Consider the following 27291-nt stretch of genomic DNA (forward strand, 5'->3'; position numbering starts at 1 on the left):
ACCCAGCAGAAGCTGTGCTCACTCTTCCACGTTTTCATCAACCTCATAAATCAGATCTTGTCACAATTTTATGACTTTTATTGTTGATATTCCACATTACAACATCATGTAATGCATGGGGAGTTGAAGAGTTAATGCTTCAGTTCCGTGGGTTGTCAGTATTTCTGGGTACCCGATTCTCAGAAGAGAAGAAGAACTACATCTCCCAAAAGACTTCATTGTTCTGCTGTCATTTTCTGAGCAGTTTTATCTTTCCTTCTGAACGGAAGTCATGAGATTGCCCCTTTCTTTTATTGCTTATCTCTGTGATGTGTGTTCCCCAGCCATCTCGCCCTCGGCATTAGCGTAAGGCCTTTGGTTTTGGACATTCTCTTTCATTTATTTGATAGACCAGCTTTGATTCCAATCAAATTGTATTATATTGTTATCTTGCATTTCAGTATCATATTCAGTAAATTAGTTTTCTCCCTTAGCTCATTGCAGCTATTTTGTTCTCAGGCCAATCTCCCTACGTTTTCCTATCCCTGTTCCCCTATCTCGGGAAGGGTCCGTGGGTCCCCTCACCCCATTTAGTCAGGGAATCAGGACGAACTGGCCCCAAATCACACAGATCTGTAGGAAGCAAAGTACAATTTTAACAGAAATTCTTCTGCAAAGTCTCTGTATTTCTTTGTTTCTGAAAAGAGAAAGAGAGGCAAGCTATAGTTTCAGAGTAATTAAGTATTCAACCTTTCCTGTGAGAAGGTTTGGAAGAGAAAACACTGATTGCACTCTTTTTGTCTCCACTGTTCAGACCATGTGTGTTAGACACACATGACCTGCATACCAAATAAATATTCTTACTTTGTTAGTAACAAAGAAACATCACCTCAGCTTTTACTCAGCCTCACCAAATGAAGTCCAAGCCCCACAGATATCCAGAAAAGAGCAATTATAACTCTACAAGGGCCTGCAGCAGAAGAATCCAATACTGGCATATTCCTTTTTAGGTAAAGTACTCTGTGACAGAGTATTGCACATCCAACAAGGATGTGTGCTCAGCAAAGTTGAATTCACACAACATATACACGCAACTATTGTATATAAATAACAAGCATATCATCAATCTTAACTGTTATCACTTGCAACTTAGGGTATGCTTAGATGCACAGCTTAACACTCTTCTCAAGGCCACAGAACTTGCCTCAATACAGCCAACGTTACCTGCCTAAAAAAAGTCTCTAATTTGGTTACAACTGATCTTCAGAGATCTTCAGATCCGTGCTCATGGACAAAGCATTGACATTTGGTGTAACACTGGGTGGACTGAAAGAGCAAGCAGGTTTAAAGCCTGGTCCAGTAGTACTTCTGAACCACGCTGTTCTCAGGTGAAAATCACACCCAGGAATTAATTTACAAGAAGAAACTACGTTGTCCATTCCATGAAGCTATCCTACCCAAACTAGCAACAAATTAAGTACATTATCTTCTCAAAGTTTTCTAGAGGTCTGTTATCCTTTCCAGTACACACGTTTAATTTATAACTACTGACCAACATCTTCTCCTAATCCACAATTCAAGTTAAATGCAACAAAGCAAAGACTATCAACTTCCAAAACCTTTATTCCAGGCACATGTAAGATCCTCAACAACTAACATCGTTTTGACATTTATTCTCATTAAAATTCCACATACAAAGTTGCTGCTGAGATTGACCATGGGATTAGGATCATGCTGCCTTCAAACTTCTTTAAGCATCTGCTGGAGGGCACAGCATGATTCTCAATGTTTTTTATATTCCCAATAATCTCTCAGAATGTAATAGAAACAATAATCTAATGAATGTTAGAATGAACTGGGAGAAGGATGACATTTCTGCAATTTTATTTTTTTGAAAAGTCTTCAGAAATCCAGAATATTTATTGAGATCTTATTCTTTTTTTTTTTTTTTTTTTTTTTTTTTTTTTTTTTTTTTTTTTACTTCTGGGAAGAGACAGCTTTGACTGATTGACTCAATACGTCAATTAGTAGAGAACTGGTTTCACACACAAGAAAAAGTCTCATGTCATGCGGATTGGCTTAATGGACAGAAAGCCACATGGGGTGTACATTTTTAATCTACTTCAAAAGGGAAAGTGATTGATGAAATGCTGTATAATATGTCCATACAGTTATGTCCTACACTGACAAAATTAAGGTGTCAGTAGTTAGATGAGAACAGCTTGAGGATGAAGAACAACACATTGATGCTGAATCAAGAAAAGACTAAAACGAGCAGAGAAAAGCACTTGCTGAAGTTTCAATCCCCAGTGTTGTCATCTTCGGTGAAAATAATAACTCTTATATTGTCAGTCAGCAGATTTCCATGTCACACTGCTTTTCCCTTGACTTCTCATCAAGCAAATCATCAGGCTTATGGTGCTTTTATTTAGGCTTAGTTTTTAAAAATAGGTTCTAAAACCTTCAGGATTCAGAATCACTGCTGACAACTTTTGCCTAAACTACAGAATAACTTTTGTGATTCAGGTAAGAGATTATCTGTGCAATACACTGAGCGTTCTTACGAGCTAGTTAGAGTATTGAAAGGACTCCCACAGAAATCAGCTGGCTGCTGTCATGAACCTCACCACTGTTCGAAGTGCACTGAATTACCACAGGTCTTTTGGGGGGAAAATAAACACACTTAAAAGAGAAAAAGAAGAAAAATGTAAGTGATACAATTGGCATAGAATTCTTCCAGTTAATTATGTCTGAACTGTTACCCAAATTTTAAAATATTTACTCTACTCACTTTTAAGTAGCTTTCTGTTTTATGTACAGGGGGGGAATAAACACTTGAACTTGTGTTGGTTTACAAAACCACTGTTTGTGTTCTGCTCCAGTCTATAGAGATTATTCGTTTAGGCCTCCATCACAACATTTGAGTACAGAGTTTTGTGGAAACTTGCTGAGTCACACTTACTCAGTGTTTGTCTCTGCATCTTGTAAAAAATACACATAATTGCATACAAAACTACTGCCTCACTAATGGTTCTCCTTTGAACACTTTACATCATTTTCCCTTGACATTCCCATACTTGGCAATATATAATAGAATCAGTCGCCACAGAAATGAATGTTTTCAGAAACTTTGTGTTTCAAAAATCAATTACTCAATCTTCGTTCAAGACACAAATAAAAAGACAAACATGAAGTAAAACCTAGAATAGGCACTTTTTTTTTTCCTTGTGTTGAGAAAGAACCTAAAATGCTACTCTTAAACTCTTCTTAATTTACAGAATTTTAATTGCAGCTAAATAAAATCAGATCTGAACTGAAAACTTACTGGCTTTGCTTGCTTAAAACAACTTCACTTTTTGTTAAATTCACCACATTTCATTTCTGATCAGAAAGTTTAAGGAACTGTCACAGAATGAAAAAAATACAGCCTCTCAATAAGCTGATGGCTTCCCCCCTGCCTCGTTCATAAAACACTGCTTGTAACCAGCTTTATCTAAATGAGCAATTTAGGCTTCAGAGATCAGCCTAAAAAACACATTTCTCTCCAGTAAGAGAGTCTCCTATTAACTGCTGTTACACTTTAATATTGATCTGGAACCTTGAACATGTCTTGCTTCAACTTTTTTGAAAGGCACTAAGTTCCGCTGGGTGTTGGCATTTATATTCATAGATTCCAGTCATGCTCAGCTAGCAGCAATTAGAAGACATCCCTTGAGTAACAGCATTTCTAAAAATATTCTGTATGCATCATAGAAGATGAAGTACTCCTTTCCTCTAAAGTAATGTAAGCTGTACATTCAAGTATAATTAGCACACTAGACTTCGTAAATAGTATTAAACTAATTACAGTTTGCACCACTAGTGGCAGATGTGGTTAGAGATTATTAATTACAGTGGACAATTTTGAATTTAACATACCAAATTGAAAGCATTTTTTCCACTTTATTTTGTGTCTGAATGGCTATTTGCTGAGTGTCAGGAGGGCTCTTAAGCCAGGAGGAACTACTATTTACAAAAATGAATAAAGTAATAGGTTTTATTTTCTCAGATGAAGAAAAAAAGTTGTTCATTGACAAGGACAGAGTTATTTTTAAAAGAATAAATTTCAATCCAGACTTATTGTGAATCAGGAAACCTATTCTACTGAAGTGCTACATCACTGGACAGGCAGGCTGTTTTATCTATATCTACATGAGCTTATTTGAGCTGTTCAGATGGACTTTAAATCAGCACCTAAAACTTTCAACACGTATGATGAAGTAAACTGCTCCTCAAAAATCTAGATCTGTAAATAAAACTCACCTATCACTACGCCAAGAGTTACTTAAAATAGAGCAGGACAGTCATTCCCTAGCTTCAGTATAATTTTCTGCTGAATATTATCATGGGAGTGGGAGAGGTAAGGTTGTAAAAAGGAGCTGTCTCTCCTCGATGCCATTTTTCTAGGAATAAAGTAAATAAATACAACCAATAAAGTTTAAATAGCAGCTAATAGAATACACTCAGAAAAGGTATTGCACTTTTAGTAAATGCTGATAGACTTCCATAAAAAAATGGCACATACTTCCATCAATTCAAGTCGCACTGATAACCCGTATAACACACACAAGTTAAACAATTCTTTTTAAAAATTGAGGTGGTTCTAGAATGATGTTATAATTCAGCGAATTACAGGCTGACAGACATGTAGGAAAATATCAGTAGCCATTCATACCTCATCTACATTTAACTTTCTTTTATAGAACACTCTTTGCCATATTAAAGTTAATTAAACTGTTCCATTCTGTATTATTTGCTCACTACTAATTAGTTAGATTTTTGTGGATAAGAACCATTGATTCAAATAATACTCTTCATAGGTTGTGAGAACTAATGAAAATAAACATGATGTTATTTGAATTTCAATTTTTTTTCAATTTTAATGTTTTCATTTAATTATGCTTTACTAGTTAAGCATTCAATTAACATGCACACCAAATAGGATGCAACACCTAAAAATATTTCATTTCTATGGTCAACCTTTCTTCTCTAGCACAATCCCTAGGATTGCTCATTCTTAACTAGCACAACTTGCTAAAACAAAGCTGCCAGTCAAGCTGACTTAAGTGCTATATTAGTGTGCCTTTCACCTGATTTCAATACAGACACACAAATTTCAATTTAAATTAAGTGTCCATCCCAATTATACTTTCAGTGAGAACTCACAAACGAATGGGACAAGTTACAAGGATTTATCAGTCACTAAATCAAGCCTTTTAACTTCCCATTTTGCTGACAATTATTTCCCAACGCAATTCTGGTTTTAACCAGCCTATCTGAAAGCTCAAAGTAATCAATTAAACAAAAAATTTTGAACAAAACGTATCCTTAGTGTTAGGCAAGGCTTAAAGTACATGGATTTTGTTATTCCAATACAATTTGCAAACCGTTAAGCTTAAGGATATTAAAAAAAAGCACATACGACAACGATAACTCATGTAATTGCTACAAACTGTTACTCTTGTTGAATTCAGCAGGAACGCAATTCATGTAGTGTAATCATCAACCCCCAAAGCTGGTCTTTCCAAGCTGTCTTGAGACTATAATGGCAAACTAAGTGGGAAAAAATTAACTGATGTGTAACGACATCTTCGCTTATAGAATCAGGTACAGTATTTATTTGAAAATAATTTTAAGAAGTGCTGTTTCTAAATCTCAAGCAAATATCCTCCTCATTCTCTGCAATTTCTAAATACAGTAAACCAAGTCTGAATGTCTTATATTTTGAGAAAATAAATCTCTCTATAATTTTTTTTTTTCTGTCAAATAGAACCACAATACAATTTAAGTTGTAATTCAAACAGCTTCTAAATCTTTAAAATATTTCATTTATCAATGGGATTCAGCCAATTACCCTGCAACTATTTAATCTGTTGCCAGACTTACAGTCAAGTGATGGATTGTCAACAAGGCAGGATGCAATGTTATTGCTTCAAACGTTGATAAAGTATTCTTAATCAGTTCTTCTGATGCAGCTGGACCTATTAGTAAAAACCATTACATTTCTTTAAAAAATGCAGCATCTATGCAATGCCTACATGTAAAAGTGCAAGTAATATCATGGGTTAACTTACCTACTGCTCCATCCAAATTTGTTTCTCCTGACTCTATCGATCTAATAAAATTCTACAGAAAAAAAGCATTTATTTCAAAACATGGCAGAAATAAAAATTAAGAGGCATAATCACAGAATAATTGCAAAATGAAATTGGAAGGGTTGAGTAAGTACAAAATACTGATGCACCTCCAGTTCTGATAATAATTTAGATATGAAAGACAAAATGTTCATAATCTGGCAAGTATAAAATTGTTTTGCAAGTCTTTAATACTGCTGGACAGTTAAACATAGATTACAGTAAGGGTTATTACTTTGACTCATGTAAGGAATGACAGCATTTCCAGCTAAATAGGCAGTAATTAAATATCTTACTTTATTGTTAACAGAAAACTGTACTTTCTAAAAAGCCTTTGAACTACCTTGGATATGGCTATGCTAAAATAACTCACTAAAAAGACCAAAGATTCTCCTAGAAAATGCAATTTTCTGTTATTTGGACATCTTTTTGATCTCTATGGCTGCTATGCTTACTACAGATAGACTTGCACACATACAAAACATACAAAAAGGCACAGCCTTCTACAAAGTATCATCTAAATAACTCATCATTGAGGAACAGGAACAATGAAGTATGAATAATCTTAGGTAAGTAAATATTGTACAAGTACATCTGCTATTCTTTTGCCTTTTAATCTTGATTTCATTCTCTATCTTCTACTTTTATGCATAGCTGTCTATTTAACAGGAGATACAAAAGACACATTAATGACACTTGCTAGAGAAAGAAAAATATCAGCCAAATTTATCACATGTTTTTAATTACTTACACAGCACTTAATATACAGTGAACGCATTATGTGGATACATGACAATACAACGGATAACACTTTCCCAATTTTCTATGTGCAAACATATCTCTGTATGTTTATGTGATGTAAAACATCAAGAAAATGTTCATTCTGAACCACTTATTTCATACTGCACAATCAATTAAAACTTTGTTGTTACATATTAGAACAGCAGAAATGCCTATATGGGTTACTTTTCCTCTGTGCGTAAAAGACATCTAAAGGATTCTTCTCTGATTAGAAATTCTGATAGAAGTTAACTGTATATTTCATAATATAAAAGTATCTCAGGAGTCATAAAAACAATTGCTTCTATAAAACAGCAGGTGTTTTATCTTCCTAATCATTTGAAAAAAAAATACCAGTTATAATCTAATTAATTTGTTTTGGAAGAGAGCAAATTACATCATTTGCTCATTTAAGGCCACTTGACTTACAAGCATAGTATCAAGACCAATCTGAAAATAAAACAACACATTTGGTGCATAAATTGTTTTGGCTGCTTTTGCTTATTTCCTTAATTTCCTATTACAAAATTAAGACCAAGAAGAAGGTGCATTTATATATTTATATGTATTTGTTGTTTTTTTGAGCAATGGAGGGGAACTGTGTGTATTCTATAACAAGCAAGTCTCCCCAGTGAATTCCACTGGGAGCCTACTATTAGCTGTGCCTCTGGGGCAGAGCGAGTCTCTTCCATGTCTTTCTATTTACAGCTGAAAACATGAAAGGACTGTCCCAACTCCTTCTCAATTTCTTTTCATGGGAGCACTGAGAATTACAGTGATGATAGAAATAACTTCAAAGCAGTAAGAAAAAAGATATTTCTCAATGAACAACAGTTACAGGAAAATCAATACTTCTTTTCCTTCCAAATACCAAGTACACATCTTTCCACTCCTAATCGTTTCTCATTGTAATGAGTAAGATTTTGGAATAAATTAGGAAAGTAAGAAACAAAACTTGAAGGACTAGCTTGCTCAAGACTTAGAGGCCTCACATAAAGCACAGTACTTTAAAAAAGTACAAGCTGAAGATCGAATGTCCTTTTATGGATGTCAGTGGGAATGTTGGTAAGCAAAATTCCAGAGTAGACTGCTCCCTGGTAGAATGGATAGTTACTCTTTCAGAATTAATTACACAGTTACATAAAATAGACTGCTTTCATGTACATTTTTCAGTTGTATTACTTCCCCACAATTTTTATGCATAAATTGAAATAGTATATTTAAGATCCTGAATTTCCTAGTTGATGGAGACAAGACACAGGAAACAGTCAGTCAAGTAATTTTCTTCTCCTTGATCTGAGAGGAGAGCTGTAGTAACATGATTAGCCTAATTGCCTTAGTCAGTTGTTCAAGCAATATGAAGAAACGTCAAAAGAAAACTTATGATGCGCTTGGTCTAGTGTAAATGTACCGCTGACAAAGAAATTTCACCTTCTAAAAAGTTGATCCAAAATCATTAATAAATCTACTTGCTATTTACAAGCACTTCATAGAGATAAAAGATTTTCTAATCCAGTTTCTACATTTTTTTCACTTTATTCCAATGCAAATTTTTGTACAAAAAGTTTCTCGCTGATCATGAGTCCTAATTTAAACCCATATTTTCTTGGAAACAAAGTCAAAAGAGAAAGAGAAGTGAATATGAATAGTAAAATTTTACTTAGCTGTTTGTGGTGAAGCATTTCTTCTGCATGCAATTGTGGATATCGGTATATAACTGTCTTTTAAGAACGTGTGTACTTAAAAGTATTTTATTTTTATTTTTTAAACTCTGATATGCAACGTTAGAAATTGGCTTCTTCCTCAGTCAGCAGAAATAACAGAAATTACATTACAATTGTACTACTTCATTTTAACTGTATTACCTTAAGGGTCAGTTAAAAGTTCATTTTCCATCACTAATGTCATAAATAATTTATAGATTTACAGGACTGGTTTCTCTGTAGCTTGTAATACTCAGTTTTTTGTCAACTAAATACAGAGAAAAAGTACAGGCAACCTTAATTTATGTCTCATTTCTAATCCTGGTTTCAGCAAAATTTCTAGAAATAATATTGTGTGCAATTCAGAGGTAAATCTACTGTAAAATAAAGCACACAGAAAATTTTCAATATATCAGAGATACAGAGAATATCTTTCTATATGAGCACCGGATACATATTTTCCCTTAAATTCAATAGATTACTAAAGAAGACATTTTCTGATTATATACGTAGCTTTCAATAGAAGACAACGGAAGAGATTCGAACAGAACAGTTCATTTAGAAGGGACCTATAAAGATCACTGAGTCCAACTGCTTGACCACTTTAGGGCTAACCAAAATCTTGAGGCATGTTAAGGAGGGCATTCTCCAGCTGTCTCATGAGCACTGGCAGGCATGGCGCACCAGTCAGTGCCTGACCGCTCTCATGGGACAGAAATGTTTATAATGCCCAATTTGAGCCTCCTGTGGTGCAGCTCTGTGCCAGTCTGGCACACCCTGCTACTGGTTCTCAGGAGCAAAGCCAGCACATCCCCCTGCATCCCCTCCTCATGGAGCTGCAGAGAGCACTGAGGTTGCCTCTCTCTGCAACCCAAGTGCCATCAGTCCTTCCAGCTCCTTCCAGCTCTGTCACAGAATCATAGAACTCATCAGCTTTGTTGCACTCCTCCGGATTTATTCAAGTACTTTAACATATTTCTTATATTGTGGAGCTCAGAACACAAGATGCAAGATGAGACTGCATCAATGTTAAATAAGTGGGAGTATCACCTGTTTTTGCCAGCTGGCTGTGCTGTGTTTAATGCACCGCAAAATGTGGATTGCCTTCTTGACTGCCAGGGCACAGTGCCTGCTCATGTTGAACCTGCTGTCGCCAGCATCCCAGGTCCTTTTCTACTAAGCCTCTTGTTCCCCAACCTATATCTGTGTCTGGCATTGCTCTGTCCCAGATGGAAAGCTCAGAACTTCATTGAATGTCACGCCACTGAAGACTGCTCAAAATCAAAACTAAACAAATGTATCCAGAATAAAGATGTCTCTCCAATGTATAAATTTAATGTAATTTCTTTGCATTAAAATCCCAAATTTTTATGCATATGTATTTTTTGCAAGCATCATTTAATCTGGATGTTTATACTCACAAGCAAGGTCCCGTAGTTGAAAAGAAACTCCTCTGTGACAACGCGAGGACGAAATACCTATTTGAATTTAGCAAAAGTTTAAAAAGTTAGAGTAAAAAGCATTTCACAATCATGTTGACAAAGAAGGCAGAATATGCATTTGCTTTTATCATTAGAGTTATCCTACAATATACAAAAACAAGGTTAGATTTTTAATACAGCTACTTAGCTGAAATACTCAACAATAAAATTACACATTAAGTTCTATTTCATCCATGCTGATTTTAATCAGCAGAAGTTAGATTCTCAGAAACCGAAGGAGTTTGGGAAAAAAAATCTACCTGGGATGTCACAAGATGAAGCACTACAGGCATCATGGGAAGGCACATCTTCAGCTGTTTGGCCTGAACTGTTGATGGGTGTTTGCGTCCAGAGACATTAGTTAAGGTATTGAGAATGTCACCTACAGAAAACAACATTTCAGACTGACCTAACATAATTGATTCAACAGAAAATGACAAATGAAGTACTTCTGTTCCAGTATATCTCTGCAAGCCTATCTTCGCTCTCCTGATGAAATTTGTGTTCATGTGCATGATGGTAAAAATCAGGCTGATCCAACACTTTTATTTCCTATTTAGTTTTCAAACAGATCAATCTCCTGCTCCTGCTACAAGGATAGGCACATAAATGCTACCTCTGGCAAATGCTGAGGCTAGAAATATGAGGAAGGAGTAGAAACAGAAGTGAAATTACTCCTCTCAGCAACAGGACTTGTACTGGCTTTCAGTGATTATATCAGCATGGAATTACACTGTTGAAATGCTATCACTACAATTTAATTCCAGTGAAATCAAAGGCAAAATTCTCACAACTTCCAGCTGACCAAGAGCTTCACCTAAGTCAGTGACATAATGCATTTTTTTCCTGCAGCAATAGTACTATCAGAAGAAAGAAACAAGCAAGCTCCTCCGCTTCCTAAAAAGCCCTCAATTAGCTGTGAATGTGTACACATGTTTTAAATAATGATGTAAGTTACCTAAAGCAACAGAACTTTTCATGTTCTGATAGAAAGAATTAGCAGCAGGTCAGTGACAGAACTTGGTCCATAACAAAAGACAGACATAACAATAAGGGAACAAAATTCTAATTTGAATAGTGAAAATTGTACTTCAGACTTCACAGAAGACATGTAAAATCATGCTCACTTTGTGTTACATTATTGTTCTAGAAATCCAAGACTACTTCTGCATGGAGTAAAAAATAGGGGGGAAAAAAAGAGAAAAGTCATAGCTTATATGTAAAGAAAGAAAATCCAATCCTTTTAGTCTGAAAATTCTGTAAGTCAAACCCGGTCTCGAAAATACACTGCCTATATGTCTTCCCTAACAAGGGAACTACACAAAACTGTAAACAGGGAATCACATACATAAGAAACAAATAAAGGACATGATTCAGTATTTTAGACAATTCTCATGCCAGGCCAGGCCCTTCCTTTGAAAGTAAGTTGCAGAGTTTTCTCACACTGAAAAATAGCAATGCTTTTCTTCTGCTTCCTTGGAGTCTAATTTTCAACATAGGCAACTAAATTTGGTTGTAACAACACTTAGCCCTAAAGATTTGAATCATTCTATAACATAACACTCATGAAAGTGTTGCCTAAAACATTCCAAATATGTGAAACAAAACATTGTTGTTTCACCAATGCATTTTTTAATGAATAGCAAAACTGGAATTAACAGATATCTCTGTGGTTACCAATAAATAGTCACTGAACACTTCACCCTATCTGTTTTAATGTCTATATATTCACCAGTTTCGATAAATAGACATAGCTATTTTAATTCTTAGTTTGACATAAGCAATTTACATTTATCTTTTAGAAATGGGTTAAATACCATAAAAACCAAAATAAATTTACTTCCATACCTCCAACAACTGAAAACTTAAAAAAATAAAATAAAATTAATCATGAGATTATCATTTTATTTCATTTATTTCAATGTATCTTTAGTGGCAGTTTCTACAATTTGTCAATCTATTCGGTTTATAGCTACATCTGGTGGAAGAAGATGGTATCAGTAAGAAGCTTAAGTAAATGCATATTGAAAACTAGCTAGGATTGATTCTAAATCAACAGTTAAACTGCTTTTAACTGTTCCACATTACAGATCGTGTCATTTTTCTTAGGAGATCATAATTTTTACCTCCTCAAGCAGAATAGGATCTTTCATTATACTCTCAAAAATAGAAAGCAAAAGCCTTTGACAGATATGGACAGATAACTTAATAAAAACAATCAAAACACAAATCTAGATTGAAAAGGCAATTTTAATGTAAAATTAAGCTTGAGATATCAATTTTCCAAACAATCAAACAATGCATTAATTTTCTATATCAGTACTAGGAAAAAAAAAAAGAAAAAAAAAGCAGCAGAAGCCCTGTTAAAGAAATAGATGCATTATTTTTTAATAGTAACAGTAACTATATATTTGATTTATATCACTTTTCAGGTACTGAGACTTCCAAATCCTACAATGTACTCAACATTTGAACCCGGTATTTAGTCTGAATCAGCTGTTTGGAACAGGGCAAAAAATTGCACTGACATAGGAAGTAGTTTCTTTTAAAATAGCAACATGACCTTTGCAGTTTCACCATCTCATTTTCAATATTCTGGCAATAACGTAGATGATGAAAAATAGATCATCCATCATTACACAGAAAAACGTGTTTATGCTTTTTTTTCCCTCTTCTATTTAAAGACAAGCCATACACATTCAGGGGTGGTTTAGCTCCATTTCTCTTCTTGAAGACTTTCAGTATTCCTTCCTCATCTTGCTATTTATCTTTCTTATTCTGTTCTGTGGGAGATCTCACCCACCAGAAGTTTTATGAGCATTTTAATGCCTATGATTCAGACTAGCCACATCAATCTCATATTTTCTCCTTCTTTCTTTCCTTTTCCCTCTTTCCTTCTCTTCCACAGAAATTTTCCAGAAATTCCCTGAAGTTTTTAAAACATACTTGTAGGTATGCTGTTACCTCTCTCCTTGCTCTGTACTACATAAAGCAAGTCTGCTTTTAGGTTTCCAATCAATGGAATACCTTTAGAACATCAATAAAACTTCTTGTCCAATTGGGCCCCTTTCCTGACTGAGTTGAATCTTACAGTCCAGGCTCCAATGCAAAATATCTGATCATGACAAAACCAAGAAACTTCATGAACTTGACAACATGCAAACTTCAGATAATCAGAAAACACACTCTTTCCATCTGTATATGTAAGGAGATACAGAAGTATTTCTCAGAAGTAAGTTAAAAAAAAAGCGAGTGAAGATAAGATTTGTTCAGTTAACTGACTCAACTTACCTAGAATTCCTGGCAGCTCTTGTACAATGTGATGGATGAGAAGATCCAGGCATTTTGACAGGTATTCATTGCCGCTTTGCTGCTCTTTTCCTGCTGTGGTCTTTCTGCTGTCTCTTTCAATATACATCACAAGCCTACATTTAAGCACGTGCAAAATGTTACCTCTCATAATGCCAAAATGATACTATATCTGTAAAATACTACTGCAGCATGCATTTCTAGTACTTGTGGTTACAATTGAGAGAAAACATTTGTGAATATTCATTTTGTTTAAATTTTGGGATCTTCCTTTCAAATAAATAAAATTTTAAGATAAAATGATTGTTGCAAGGAACAATAGGGAAAAAAAAGTACTGTAAGTGCAGCTTTACTAATTTAAATGAAGATACGACACTAATATAAGGGATGAATTAATTAGGGATACAAATTCACTTTATTTTGAAACACATGACCAACATACACACTATAAGCTGAGACTAAAGACAATCTTTACCAACAGGTAAGAATTCCAAGAGCCAAAATAATCTTTCAGTCAAGAAAAAACATACAAAATCAATCATAAAATATTTTATTCAAATGCTAGCATTACTGAGAATGGCTATAAAGAAAGAGATAGAGAAGTCTAACCAGCATTATACCTTTCTCTGGAAATACAATTCCAGATTTCTAAAGACAAAACCCAGTGCTTACATTCTAACTGACAAATGCTGTAAAATTATTCTGTTCTGCAGAATGACACTTTTCACAGTAAACTATGGTATCCAATATATTAGCCATTGGCTAACTTACAAGAGATTGCTTTAATAATACACCTATAACAGAATGCTTCGGGCAATATTATAAAATACTCATTTGAATAGACAGAAGGGCCAGATTTTCCTTTAGGGGCCTAATATTGACATCTCTGTTTCATACTCAAACTCCCAAGGGGTTTGGCACACAGAACCATCAGTCACTGGTGACTGAAAACCATGCTCTGGATTTTAAGAATGTATTTTAGTATTATCATTTTTCTTACACACTCTTACTATAACCAATGCTCATCTTAATTAACCTGCTTCAGGTGCATACAACAAAACTGAAGGATCAGTAACACAAATTTTTATGCTAGCAAGTGTGTATTTCCATCATAGAGATTATTTGCTCTTGTAAGTAAAAGTTACTCAAGAATGCATTTTGCAGGACCAGGCTTCTAAACAATGGATGATTGATTGCTAAGGAATGCTACAGCTCACCTGATCCTTCCTGAACTGTGCTACAAAGATGAAGATAGAGAGAAATCACAAGACCCATTCACTAACACTTTCAGCTGTGCTTCCCATGGACTATGGGGACATCTCTGACATTTTAATACAACTTCCAGAGATTGCAAGATTACAATGATTTCTCATTTGTGTAGGACGTGAGAAATACTTAAAATCTGACAATGCTTTAAATAAAATTTTTTCTTTCAAATGCTTTAGATTTATATATATATATATATATGGAAGAACATTTTAAATTGCAACAGTATAAATCTAGCCTTTCCAAACAACTAAGTATTTTATAAAAAATCTGTTTGTGTAAATACATGTGGTTTCTTTCTGTTGTCCTCCCTATCACAAAATTGTCCTTCAGAAGGATTTTTTAAAAATAAGCACAACTATTTTTCCTTGACAGTATTCCTCAAATAATTGCTGTCTGAGAAAACTGGACAAATTCATATACAGTCAGAGAAGCATTAGTGTCTTCATTTTCCTGCAACAAATCCCTCAGTCATTTGCAGAAGATCAGTTATTTTTAATGCCTGAATAGTCTTAGTGTTCTGCCTAATGAGCAAAATCAGGCCTGTGGAAGTATTACACTTTTTATATTTATTCAATCTGCATGTTTGTCATGCATTCAGCAATACATGAAAAAGATATACAGGTGTTAAAAAAATGTTACACATCATTAAGACTGATTGTTTTATCATGTTCAAATTCACCATACAACATACACATGGAGTATGTATGCATAATGAAAAATGCATACTGAAAAACTGCCTCATATTGATCTTCATAATCAGATCACATGATCTGAAGAAATAAAAATCATGTTATGATCAGCTGCAGATGCTAAAGACAAGCCAGTATAATTTATATGCATTTTACTACATTCTCCTCATATTTCTCAAATATCTTTATAAAATGATTTGAGTATATAGAATCATAGAATGGTTTGGGTTGGAAGGGACCTTTAAGATCATCTGGTTCCAACCCCTGCTATAGGCAGGGACACCTCCCTCTACACCAGGTTGCTCAAAGCCCCATCCAGCCTGGCCTTGAATGCTTCCAAGGAGGGGGCATCCACAGCCTCTCTGGGCAACCTGTTCCAGTGTCTCACCACCCTCACAAAGAATGTCTTCCTAATATCTACTCTAAATCTACCCTCTTCCTGTTTAAAGCCATTTCCCCTTGTCCTGTTGCTACATGCCCTTACAAAAAGTTTCTCCCCAATAAAAAGTTCCTACCCGAAGTTCCTCCCACATAAAACATTTTCAATAGTTATCCAAGTTCTTTCTACTGTACTAGAAATTTTTAATTTGTTTGTATTAATTGCTCTGACAGAACTGGAGATATTTATCTAAAATATAGTGTTGAATTACTATTAATAAAAATTTAAGAATATCCATTATCTCAGCTGGACTTAAGAAAAATTCTTTCAGAGTTCAGGGTATTACAAAAGTAGCAGTCCCCACACAAAATACTTCATTTCTCCTCTCTCATCCTACTGTAATCATCTTGTACTCCGGATATAAGATAAATGTTTTAGTCTAGATCATTTGCCCTGCTAAGATACACTGTTTGCTGAAGAGAAATTGTGAAGAAATCACAACAAATTAAGAATAGCAGCTTATGAGTTCAATAGAGCTGCTGTAAGTCTTACCTGTTGTTTTAGCTACCGTGTTACATAATGTTTTGGTCCCTAATCTGCTCTGCAAAACAGCAGCACAGAATTCACAACACAAAATAACAGCCCAAACTCACAACACATTTTCTTCAGAAATGCTGCTCAGTGGAAAGCATCATTAAGAAAACAAAATAAGAAAAAAAAAAAAAGAACGAAAAGAAAGAAAGAGAGAGGATAAATTGTCAATAAATTGTATTTAAGTTCTTATCCTTCACGTAATATCTTAGGTATAGATAAACAAATCTTAACTGTCAGTATGGGACAATGGTCAGACATTCCTCCAAACACACAGCTCAGCTGTATGTTCTAGAAGAAGCACATAAAAATGTGTAACGTTCAAAAACTTGTTTCAAAATCATCACACATTCTACACTGTCCAGAACACATCACTTGATAAAGCATTTTTAGAAATAAAGAAGATGTACAAGTGAATCTTGTAATCAACAATCTCTGCAATCTACAAAAATTGACATGTCTACAGATACTTACGTGAGTGGAGGAGTATAAAATGACAGCACTCCAAAAGATGTCCACTCACAATGGTTTGATGGTATAACTCACCTGCTCTTTATAAATCCAGCCCTTTGACTCCAAATACACATCTTAATTCTTCTCAGAAAGCAACATAAGATATAGGAAAATTGTATTTGCTGTAAACAGTTTATAGCTACCTGCAAGTCATAACCTCTTTACTTCCAGTTTCAAATCCACTTTATTCCAATCCCACAAACACTGGGTCTATGCTGTATTTCACTGTTACAAATACTCAAGAAAATTTCTTCCGTCTTACTTCTCCAACCATCTCAAAACCATGGTGACAATTTATATTCTAGCAATCTCATTTCCTCTCATCTTATATGAGAGCACTGTAGTGCAAAAAGCTCCAATAACCATTCCACTGTGATTCAAATTTAACTGAAGTGCTTTCATTTTTTGCAAAGTATTTTGAAATATAGGAACAAATGAAATATTTCATGCAAAAGTCACAGGAATTCAGTGATTGTTCTACAAATGACTTCAGCAACACAAACAGTCACATATTATTATTCTGCTTTTAATGGACCTATACTGAAGAGACTACAGGTTATATCAATCACATCCTAAGATGAGGAAGGTACATGACAGATCTTTTTATTTTGCATTCCCATCACAGAAACAACTCACTAGTGCAGTACTTATTTGCCCCACCCAAAACAAAATCTGTTCCTTGCTTATCCTAATAGGGACCACCAGTTACTTTTAAAGTCTCTCCTTGTAAGCCAGAATGGCTTTCCCTTGTGAGTAATCATCATCTGACAACAAAAGACAAAACAGAGAACTCTTTTCTTGATATTCTCAGAAACAAAAAGATCTGCACAGCACAGAAGATAATTCATTCCTAAAACACTGACTCTGAAATGCAACATATTGAAAGTGACTTAGACACAACTTTGAAAATAAGCATTGCGTCTCTAATCATAAATTCCATTATTACCTTACCTTGCTTGACAACTGAGAAGCAACATTTCCCTGCTATTTATTAAAACTTGCAACAGGACCAGAAATGCTTTTGCTCGTATGAAAGTTGAAGGACTTTCAAGTAAACGAATAATTGTAGTCACAAACTCCTTGGTGGGGATAAACAAAAAAACATTAATGTTATCTTATGCAACACGGTTACTTGCATTATACTTTATCAATGTATACATTTGAAATTCCATTTTTTCATTTGTATATGTATATAAAAATATATTTGCATTTTTTTATTATCCTTTCCACTCCATTCTTGTAGCAAATAAAATCCGTACAACATAGCCAAATGAATTTTGTCCAAAATAGACAGGCTAAGTGAAAAGCTGCTCTGTTCAACTTCTCACAAGCCACAGCAAGAAAACACTGTCTGTTCTACTGTGTCCAGAATGGACTAGAAAGCATTAGAAAATATCTTGCCTTAAGAATGATAAGATATTTTAACATCCTTAAGACTGATAAATTTTCAGAACATAGGTATACCTCAGCACCAGTAAGACAAAATGTTTACCTATCAATTTCCATACATGGAGGAAGATAAAACACCACCTTTGTTGGATATAATTATGGCTACATCAGATCATAAATGATACCATGGAATGAAGGAGCCACCCAGTATATAACTGTATGTTGTATATAAAGTTTTAAATCCTCCTATGACATATTTAACATGCTAAGTTTATTCAAACTTCCTGTTTTGCTGACAGAATAACCGAAAGGCAACTTCATAAAACTGATAATCAAGACCAAACATAATTCGTTAGAGGAAGGCTTTGCAACACTTAGCTGGAAGAAAGAACATAAGTGTAAAATCCAGCCAACAAGCCATCAGATTTTGCTGATACTATTTAAACTTTGTCTTCAAAACATAGATTGCCATCAACAGAGACAATCAGTAAAGATGGCTCAGAAGAACAAACTATTAATTATTCTGCTAATTCTTTCTTGTCTTTCTGTAATTTAGTTTATAAATAGACACCATTCTTCAATCTTATGGTTAATCTTATGGACTAAACTGCATAAAGTTCATACTTTAAACTGCTCAATTGTTCATGAAGAAGAACTTGGAGCTCCTCCAGTGTGAGCCTGAGCAATATATTTTTTAAATGATAAACAAATTAGAGGCAAAGATTGAAATTTTGGTAAAGGTGTTTTTTTTTTTTTTTTTTTTTTTAAGAAATAACCCAGAACAACGACAAAAAAAAAGAGCTGTTACAATAGTAAAGTCTCAAGCTTACAATAACAGTATGTATAATGCTACACTGCCTGCTAACACAAATGGACCTGACAGACCAAGCACTGGGGCAACATGACATGGACGGATGCATCTACGAGACAAAACACAGCTGTAGTTTTATTCCTCATGCTTTAGAAAGCAAGAACATTCCATTGCAGGGGTAGCAATTAAACGTGCAAATAATTGCATTGTCAATTAAAATTAGTTATATCAAACTTATTATCTAACTTATGTGAGAATTCTCTAATGATCTGGCTTAAGATACGAAAGTGACATTTTGTAATTTGCTTTTTTGCCTGGTCTGAGGTCTGCCGAACAGGCAACATTTTATCCAAAGAAAATCTTCAGCACAATTTTGCTGACCTGCAGAACTCAATAAATCAGAAGAGGCAAAAACTGCTGAAATACATATATATTAATTATTAATTGTTGCACTGTTACATTGTTCCTTCCTTGCTCACAACTGTTTGATGTATCCATGGAGACTCTGCAGGGTAAGGACACTGCTTTCATTACAAGTGAGCCACCCCACCACAAGAAGATCATGATTTTATATAGGATATTCCTAATGATACTGCAAAGCAAATTTAAAATAAATCATGAAAAGCAATTAAGTTTTTTAACTGGTTACACAAGGGGAAAGCAGACCATTATTTCAAGAAACACTGAAGATGTTATAGCAAGTATTTGTTGTTTTCTGGAGTATTTTCTAATTTGCTTCTTATGAACTGCAAATATCTCCATAACATTATAAGTTAAGAGTTTGATGGAAAAAAAAAAAAAAAGCAATAAAAAATAATTCAAAGTTACAAATCCTTTTGCAAGGCCTGCGTCTCTTAACTTTTGCCATTTCACGTCCTGAAGTGCTGTACAAATGAATCAGGAAGAAGAGGCACTCTGATCTTAAGAAATCACATTGCTGAATTGTGAGGCTATGATTTACACGAGGGGTGACTGGTACCACTAGCATGCACAGTCAAGATCAACCACAAAAACAGAGACGGTAGTTGACTCACGTTTTTTGGTCCAAATAGCAAACAAAACATGCTGGCTGCATAGGTGGATCCAACATGCAGGCTAGTGACTTTCTAGCAGGAGCAGGTCAGCCAGGTTTGTGCAGACTTACCAAAATGTCAGTGGTTTCCATTCATTCAGAGATGATATTTGACAGCTAGACTAAAGTAATTTTCTTTTTTATCTACTGCCATAGTTTTCAAAGATGTTTGATTCAGGTTCTTTCTCCACATTTTATTTTAAAATATCATTTCATGCTGTTGTTTTTTTGTTGTTTTGTCTTCAAAACATGAAACTATAATAGAATATCTCTGTATCAGAGAGGGATTTAAAAAACCCTTTAAGCCACTGTAGTTCTCCTAAGATTTATATTGGCACAGATGACTACAGAACAGCATTTTTTCTTTTATTCTTCTAGTTGTTATTTTGTAAATGATTTCATTCCTGTTCTCAAAGGGAGTTAAAAACAAAGGCAGGTTTAAGGCTTGCAAGCTAAGGGGGTTTCCAGATAAAATACACAAAGTTAAACAACTTCCATTTTGAATTTGCATACTTAAGTATCATTTAATATATTGGTTTGCAGTTCTATTAAAAATTACCTTCTGTAAGCACTGAGGTCTTACTACTTCTTAAGGTACACGACACAAGACTTCTACAAAAGACAAAATACTTGGGAGATTTACACTGGTCATTTTCTTTTTCTCTTCCTCTTTTTTCATTAGGATGGACTTGCGTGTTGTGCACAAAGAATACTGAAAAGTGTCATCACGGTGTAGCCATATGCTTGTTGAACATTCAGGGAAATAATTCAATGTGCCAGTGAATCTTTGAACATACTTCTCTCAGTAGATCACCAATGCGCAATAAGGTGTTTGAAACTGTCCTGTAATGTCACAATTTGCCATCTGTTAATGCTCTTGTTAGTGGAATCTGTGGAAAGCTTAAGGCCAGTGTATAGGCATTTACACAGAGCACATTGACAACTCTGACATGAAACTAAATGACTTTCATGAAGAGAATGAGTAATTTCAGGCTGCAAGAAGAGATGAGTGGAAGACTGTATATTATTATTTTCATTTAAATGTCGTCGCTAAAACAATACATAAAGATAGCAAACGAATGCATTTCAAGTAAAGCCAGATGCATTTTTTAGTCAAGATGAGAATCAGGTTACAGCACACATCACTGCTGATGAAAACATGAGCTCCTCTTTTCATTTCTTCTCTGTAAGTAGAGTTGCATTGATTTTGTTTGTTAACTGTACAGGTGTACTGACAAAAATAAACATGGAATATTTTGGTGATCAAATTAGAAAGCTTTTGATCATCTTGGGAGAAGAATGCAGTAAAAGCAGTTCTGTGGAGAAGGAGTCAGAGGTGCTGGTAGATGAAATGCTTAACATGAACTAGCTGTGTGTGCTTATGGTCCAGAAAGACCAAAGTATCCTGGGCTGCTTCAAAAGCAGCATGCACAGCAGGGTGAGGGAGGGGATTGTCCCTCTGTTCTGTAAGGCCCCATCTGCAGCACCACATTCAGCTCCGGGCCCCCAGCACAAGTATATGGAGCTGCTGAAGCATGTCCAGAGAAGGACACAAGGATCCTCAGAGAGCTGTAGCACCTCTTCGATGGAAACAGGCTGAGAGAGCTGTTGCAGTTGAGTCTGGAAAAGACTCCAGGGAGACCTGATAGCAGCCTTTTAGTACCTAAAGTGGTCTCCAGTAAAGCTGAAGACAAACTTTGTCAGGGAGTGTAGTGACAGGACAAGGGAGAGTGGCTTTAAACTGAACAGGACAGGTTTACACTGGGTATAAAGAAGAAATTATTCTTTATGAGAGAAGGGTGGTGAGGCCCTGGCACAGTTGCCCAGAGAAGCTGTTGATGCCTCATCCCTGGAGGTGTTCAGGGCCAAGCTGGATGGGGCCCTGGACAACCTGATCTGGTGGGAGGTGCCTCCGCATACAGCACAGATCTATAAGGTCTCTTCAAACCCAAACCATTCTATAACTCTATGATCTCTTTCAAAAATCAGGTTAGAAACTACATTATATTAGAAAATGCATTAGAACTAGTAGCTTTATTCAGCAACACTATGAAGAAAACTAAGTTATTAGAATACTGATTTCTGCAAGACATTTTGCTTACGAATTGGTCGAAGTCCCTCAAGGAGAGAATAAAGTAGAGCTTTAGATTCACTCAGGACATATTTTTCTTTAGGACCATTAAAAGCCCTATGTTATGGTCATGCTAGAGCTTTCTAGCTGCAGAGGAATATATACACCCATAAGTATCAGCTCTTAAGGATCTGAGAATAAGAAACATTATACTCTTCATTATTCATATTTTCAACAAACAAAAATATAAAAATAACACATTACCTGTATTACATAACAGGTAGTAATTTTCTGTAAGTGGTAATTTTTGAAGGACATCATTGAACCCTTTTTTTCCCTTTTATTAAAATGTTAAATTCACAGTTCTCAGTTTTGAGAAAATTGAGAGATCTGTTCCTAATTTTCTGCTGTTTGGGTATTTAGCTGTTACTGAGCTAAACGTTTTGAAAACACAAAAGCACTACTAGAAGAAACTTTTAACTTTTCATTCGTGAATTTCCATGCCACTGAATACTATTAATCTGAAATCTAACCTTTTCTTGTACCAGCCTCTGGAGATGAATTCCACATGACAACATTGCAGAAAACATGGTGAGCATGTACTGCTGTACTTTGCATATTCCAGTTAGCAAGGAATTTAGTACAGCTGTTAATCCCACCTTCTCAATGACACTCTGGAAAGCACCTGGTGAATAACGAGTAATTCTGCATAAAGCCTACAAAAGCAAAACAGAAATATTGTTATTTAATAGAATATAATAGAGTTTTTAATTAAGAATTTACACAATTTTATCATAAGATAAACATAAGGGGAAAGGACTACTGTTTTTTGTTTGCTTGTTTAAGAGACCTGTAACTCTTCTAAACCTCTACCTCCCATACATCTGCAACTGAAATCCTTGGTACAACAACATCAATATCAAGTAGGGTCACATTAATCTCTTCCTCCAGAGGACGATAATGATGCTGCAGCATAGCCCATGCTTGGAAATTCTATCAATACAGAATGTAGGCAACATTAGATAATACTGCACAAAAAAGGAGCACAGGTAACAGAAAATAAAGAGATGTCACACACCACAGAAATTCTGGTCACCCATAAGAGATCTTTATTCTACCTCTGTTTCTGGACACTATCTATAATCTGATACAGAGAATATTATCTGAACGTTATCCAAAAGCCTCAGCTTATCTACTTTAGATCTAAATATTTGTTATGGAACACTATTTAGTACAACAAACATAGAAACTCTTCTACCAAATGGTAGATTTGGGAGTGTTCTGTGTATACTAACTTAGCTACTCCTTAACAAAAATTCTCAAATGACCTCCAGAGTGGATCAGCCTTCAGGTCAAGGTATCTTTTAGCTTTCAGTGCTTCAGGAGGTGCAACCTTTGTGATACTGTGACTCCTTTTGCTGTATCTAGATGAGGAAAATACAACTCCTCAGACACTTTTTCTTCTTTGGCTTGAATGCAGCATTAGGATAAGAAAACAGATTAATTATTTGATTAGTGTGAAAATCTGAATTGGTTTCAGGCAACTTTCTTCTGTGAGCAATAGTCAATATCATCATTTCTTTGCTCTCTCCTAACCAGCTATATTTAGAAACTGCTGCTTACTCAGTACCCATTCAGTAGCAAGTTCTCATTTAAGAGGAGGAAAAAGAAAAAAGGAAGGAACAAAAGAGACAAACCTAAAACATGTCTTTAAACAGGTACTTCATTGATGCCATTCACCTACTCAATACCCACTCCTCCTCATCGTTTTTGGTCCTGCAATGATATTGATTGCAGCTTTTCCTTCCCCCTCCTCCCTCCTTTTTTTTTTTTTTTTGTTTTGTTTTTTTTTGTTTTTGTTTTTGTTTTTTTGTTTTGTTTTTTGTTTTCTTAAAAGATAGGAATTCAGTCTTTGTTTTTAAGTACATCAATGTCTATTTCCCCAAGGATAGAATTCAACCATTCATCTCTAGGCAAAGTTCTCAAAATTAGCAGGCCCAAGGTATTCACTGAATCTATCCTCAAGGTTCATATTACCATAAGTTGTTGAGGCCCAGAGACAAACTGTCAAAGCAAAAGGGGCAAAGTTGTTACACTAAAATAGTGCTCCCAGAGTTGCCAGAGCCTTAGCTCTCCCTGCTACAGACTTGGTCAAAAAAGAGGTAACCACAGCCATAAGACCATTAGAAACCTCCAGGTAAATCCTGCAGAAACATGACTGTCTCGTAAGACTATATTGCAGCTTCAGAGACAGCAGGAAAGCTCCATTCCACTAACAGCAAAGGGTAGAAACTTTAAACTCCTGTTGTCATCGTGTGCTCTGCTGAATGACTGAAATGAACATGTCAGCAGAAAAGCAGATTGAGCTTTACGGGCAATAGAAGACATATTCACATAAACCACTTAAGCAGATGTGTATTTTGAGAAAACAGATGAGATAAATGTGTGGGAGGGGGGTGGGGAGGGAGGTAGTTGGGCAAAAATCGGGAAATGATAACAGGTAAGAGTAGAGGAGACCTTACATTATCCTCTGTCAGAAGCAGCTTTGAACAAGGAATGATTGCAATGAGAGAAAGGTATTGGTAGAGCCTCTCCTAGAATGAACTTTGCCATCTTTGGTCCCCATCCAGTCTTAGTACTGCACTTTTTCTCCCAGCAGCCCCAACCTTAACAGTATTTGTGCCTTATCCATTGCTTCCAGTCTTATGTGCTACATAGTATCTAGGTAACATTCCTCCTTTCAAGATGCATGCTATGTATCTCAAATTTGAGAATGAATGCTTTTATGCATCTGTGGTAACTAAGTCTCAGAAAGAAACTATTCAGCATCAATTATTTAAGAAAAAGAAAAGAAAGAAAACAATTTTGTTGAGCTCTCCCATATTTTTTTTTTCCCCATGGAAGTGGCTTATGTTTCAAGTAGTTACTTCTCCAGCAAAAGCTATTTCCTAACATTAATAATTATTTTTTAAAAATGAGGATATAACTTTCAATATACTAGAAAAAAATTCCTGCTGCTGAGCTTGTCAGAATGTCATTTTGGCATCTTACTGAATTATTTCTATTCTGAGTCTAGCAAAACAATAAATGATATCACTTTTGTATTATGTTTACCTAAGGCAGGCTGGACTACCCCAAAGCAAGCAAAAATACTGAAACACAACCCCCATTTGCCACCTCTGACAGGTAGGACAACACAAAGTGCCATTTCTTGACGCTAATGGCTGAGGACTGAAAGTCTTCCTGATACATTTTTGTTGCTGATTGAAATAATTATAAGTAAAATCCCATAGTGCCTTACTGCTGATATACGTTGCAGACAACGTGCAAGCTGCAGGTAAAGATATAGCACACGTGTTTCTTAACATAAATGCTTTTTATAGTGAATATACACGTCAATCAACAGTACATTCTTCAGGATAGATTTAAACAAGGCAGGAATGACAGCATGATAAAACATAATAGGACACACTATCATATGCAGAATAAATAATACCTGCATATCTGTGGCAACAATATGCTACAATGATATTTTATGAACGTAGAAAATAAATAGTATGATACAACCTGAGAACACATTAGTATGTTACTTCAAAAAAAATTATATGTTACTTAAATTTCTATAAAATTCAACTGGGGAAAGAGCTACCTGCATTAGATTAACTGGTTATCTGAGTGTTTTCCAAAGTTCAGATTATATGCTCAAGCACCCCAGTATGTATTAATACATAACCATGATTTATATCAGGTCTTGAATAATAATCGCAATAAATAAAAGTTCATCTTCTTGCTCCTTTGGTGCTTAACTACAAAGCAGCAAAAGGATTAGAGGAACATCTTAGTATATTTTACTTTAGAAAGCTGCAGCTCAGTTCACTTCTTATGCAACTGTATGGGAACTGCTGAATCAAGCCTGAACCTCTGATTGACCACTTGAGGCAAGCACTGAGTCAGCCCTGGGAACACAGGTGAAGGCAATTCTCCTGTACTACAAGAAAGGGGTGGGGCCTGGCTGCACCTCTCCTAGATCCATTTAAGAGCTGACTGCCAGGGGGGAAGGACCTCTTTTGGAGATCTCTCCTTTTGGAGTCTTCTCAGCAAGCCCAAGACAAGGGTAAGTTTTCCATCCATTCTTCTTTGCTTTAGTATGATAACCTGTTTAGCCTAAATTTCCTGTATATTTCTTAATTATAGCATCTGTATATTCATTGATTATACACGCAACATACAATAATTACATCTCAAACATTCAGTAAAGGGTGTACAATTCCCAAAAAATAGAGGGGAAAATCCAGTAACAACTTCAGACAAAAAGTACACTTATGTGAAATGACATGTGTGGAAGGAGAAGATGGAATTTACTACATATAGCAATAACTGCCTTAAAAAAAAAAAAAAAAGCACCAAGAAATAGGGCAGCTAAACAAGTGATGTAGAAGAACAAGATATTTCATACTCCTTTAGTCCTTCTCCCTGCTGCTTTCATTCAAACCTCACCAATATGCTGACCTGGAGCAAGCCCTGCCTCTAGTGTGATTGTAACCTTAGTAATCACCCAGGTGAGAAGTGTGATCTCCAGTAAGCCTGTGCCTTCACAGTTTTAAAAAAAAAATTGAAAACAATGTTTTTCTTATTTGCTCCTTCAGTACATTTATGCTGCACACTTGTACATATTCAAGCACAAGATGCTAAAGAGACTTTTGCCTCATCAGAACCCTATGCGCACATAATTTGGTGTCATATCTTTAAATTGATGGCCTGACACTGAAGCATGGACTTCCAAGGAACCTGGTCTTCCCCAGTAAATCTAATAGAGCGTTCAACAAATCATTTTTTCTTTAGGGAATTCTAGTAATCGCTGCTGTCATGACCTTAAAAACATACCTTGGTACTAATGTATGCCACCTATAAGAGGGCATGGCAGAGTAGTTCCTGAAGACAAATAGGCTTTGACAGCTACATTTTTGATTTCACATGAAAAGTGAAAAACTAAAAATTTTGAAAAAATAAATAAATAATCACAGGATGAGAGCTTGGCAAAAATGACATTATCACTGTAACACTGAGTGCCAATCCAGGGCT

The 27291-nt window shown here is 35.3% G+C and overlaps 1 protein-coding gene across 6 annotated transcripts in view; it reads right to left on the reverse strand.

Annotated features, from left to right (window-relative positions):
* ULK4 (unc-51 like kinase 4) overlaps nucleotides 1–27291 on the reverse strand; it is a 219771-nt gene that overhangs the window by 146805 nt on the left and 45675 nt on the right. For 5 of the 6 annotated variants that reach the window (XR_014883996.1, XM_010712967.4, XM_031553967.2 and 2 more), the window contains exons 21-27: nucleotides 22743–22925; nucleotides 17818–17945; nucleotides 13408–13541; nucleotides 10377–10498; nucleotides 10057–10113; nucleotides 6093–6144; nucleotides 5905–5999 (exon numbers count right to left, since the gene is read on the reverse strand). Coding sequence is in view for 5 of the 6 variants with exons in the window: in XM_010712967.4 (XP_010711269.3) it covers nucleotides 5905–5999; nucleotides 6093–6144; nucleotides 10057–10113; nucleotides 10377–10498; nucleotides 13408–13541; nucleotides 17818–17945; nucleotides 22743–22925 (771 nt within the window). In the remaining variant the exon portion in view is untranslated. The remainder of the gene's footprint in view (nucleotides 1–5904; nucleotides 6000–6092; nucleotides 6145–10056; nucleotides 10114–10376; nucleotides 10499–13407; nucleotides 13542–17817; nucleotides 17946–22742; nucleotides 22926–27291) is intronic. The other variant, XM_085226515.1, reaches the window with a different exon arrangement.

This window comes from Meleagris gallopavo, chromosome 6, assembly GCF_905368555.1.
Source record: "Meleagris gallopavo chromosome 6, MGAL_WU_HG_1.1, whole genome shotgun sequence".
Taxonomy (NCBI): domain Eukaryota; kingdom Metazoa; phylum Chordata; class Aves; order Galliformes; family Phasianidae; genus Meleagris; species Meleagris gallopavo.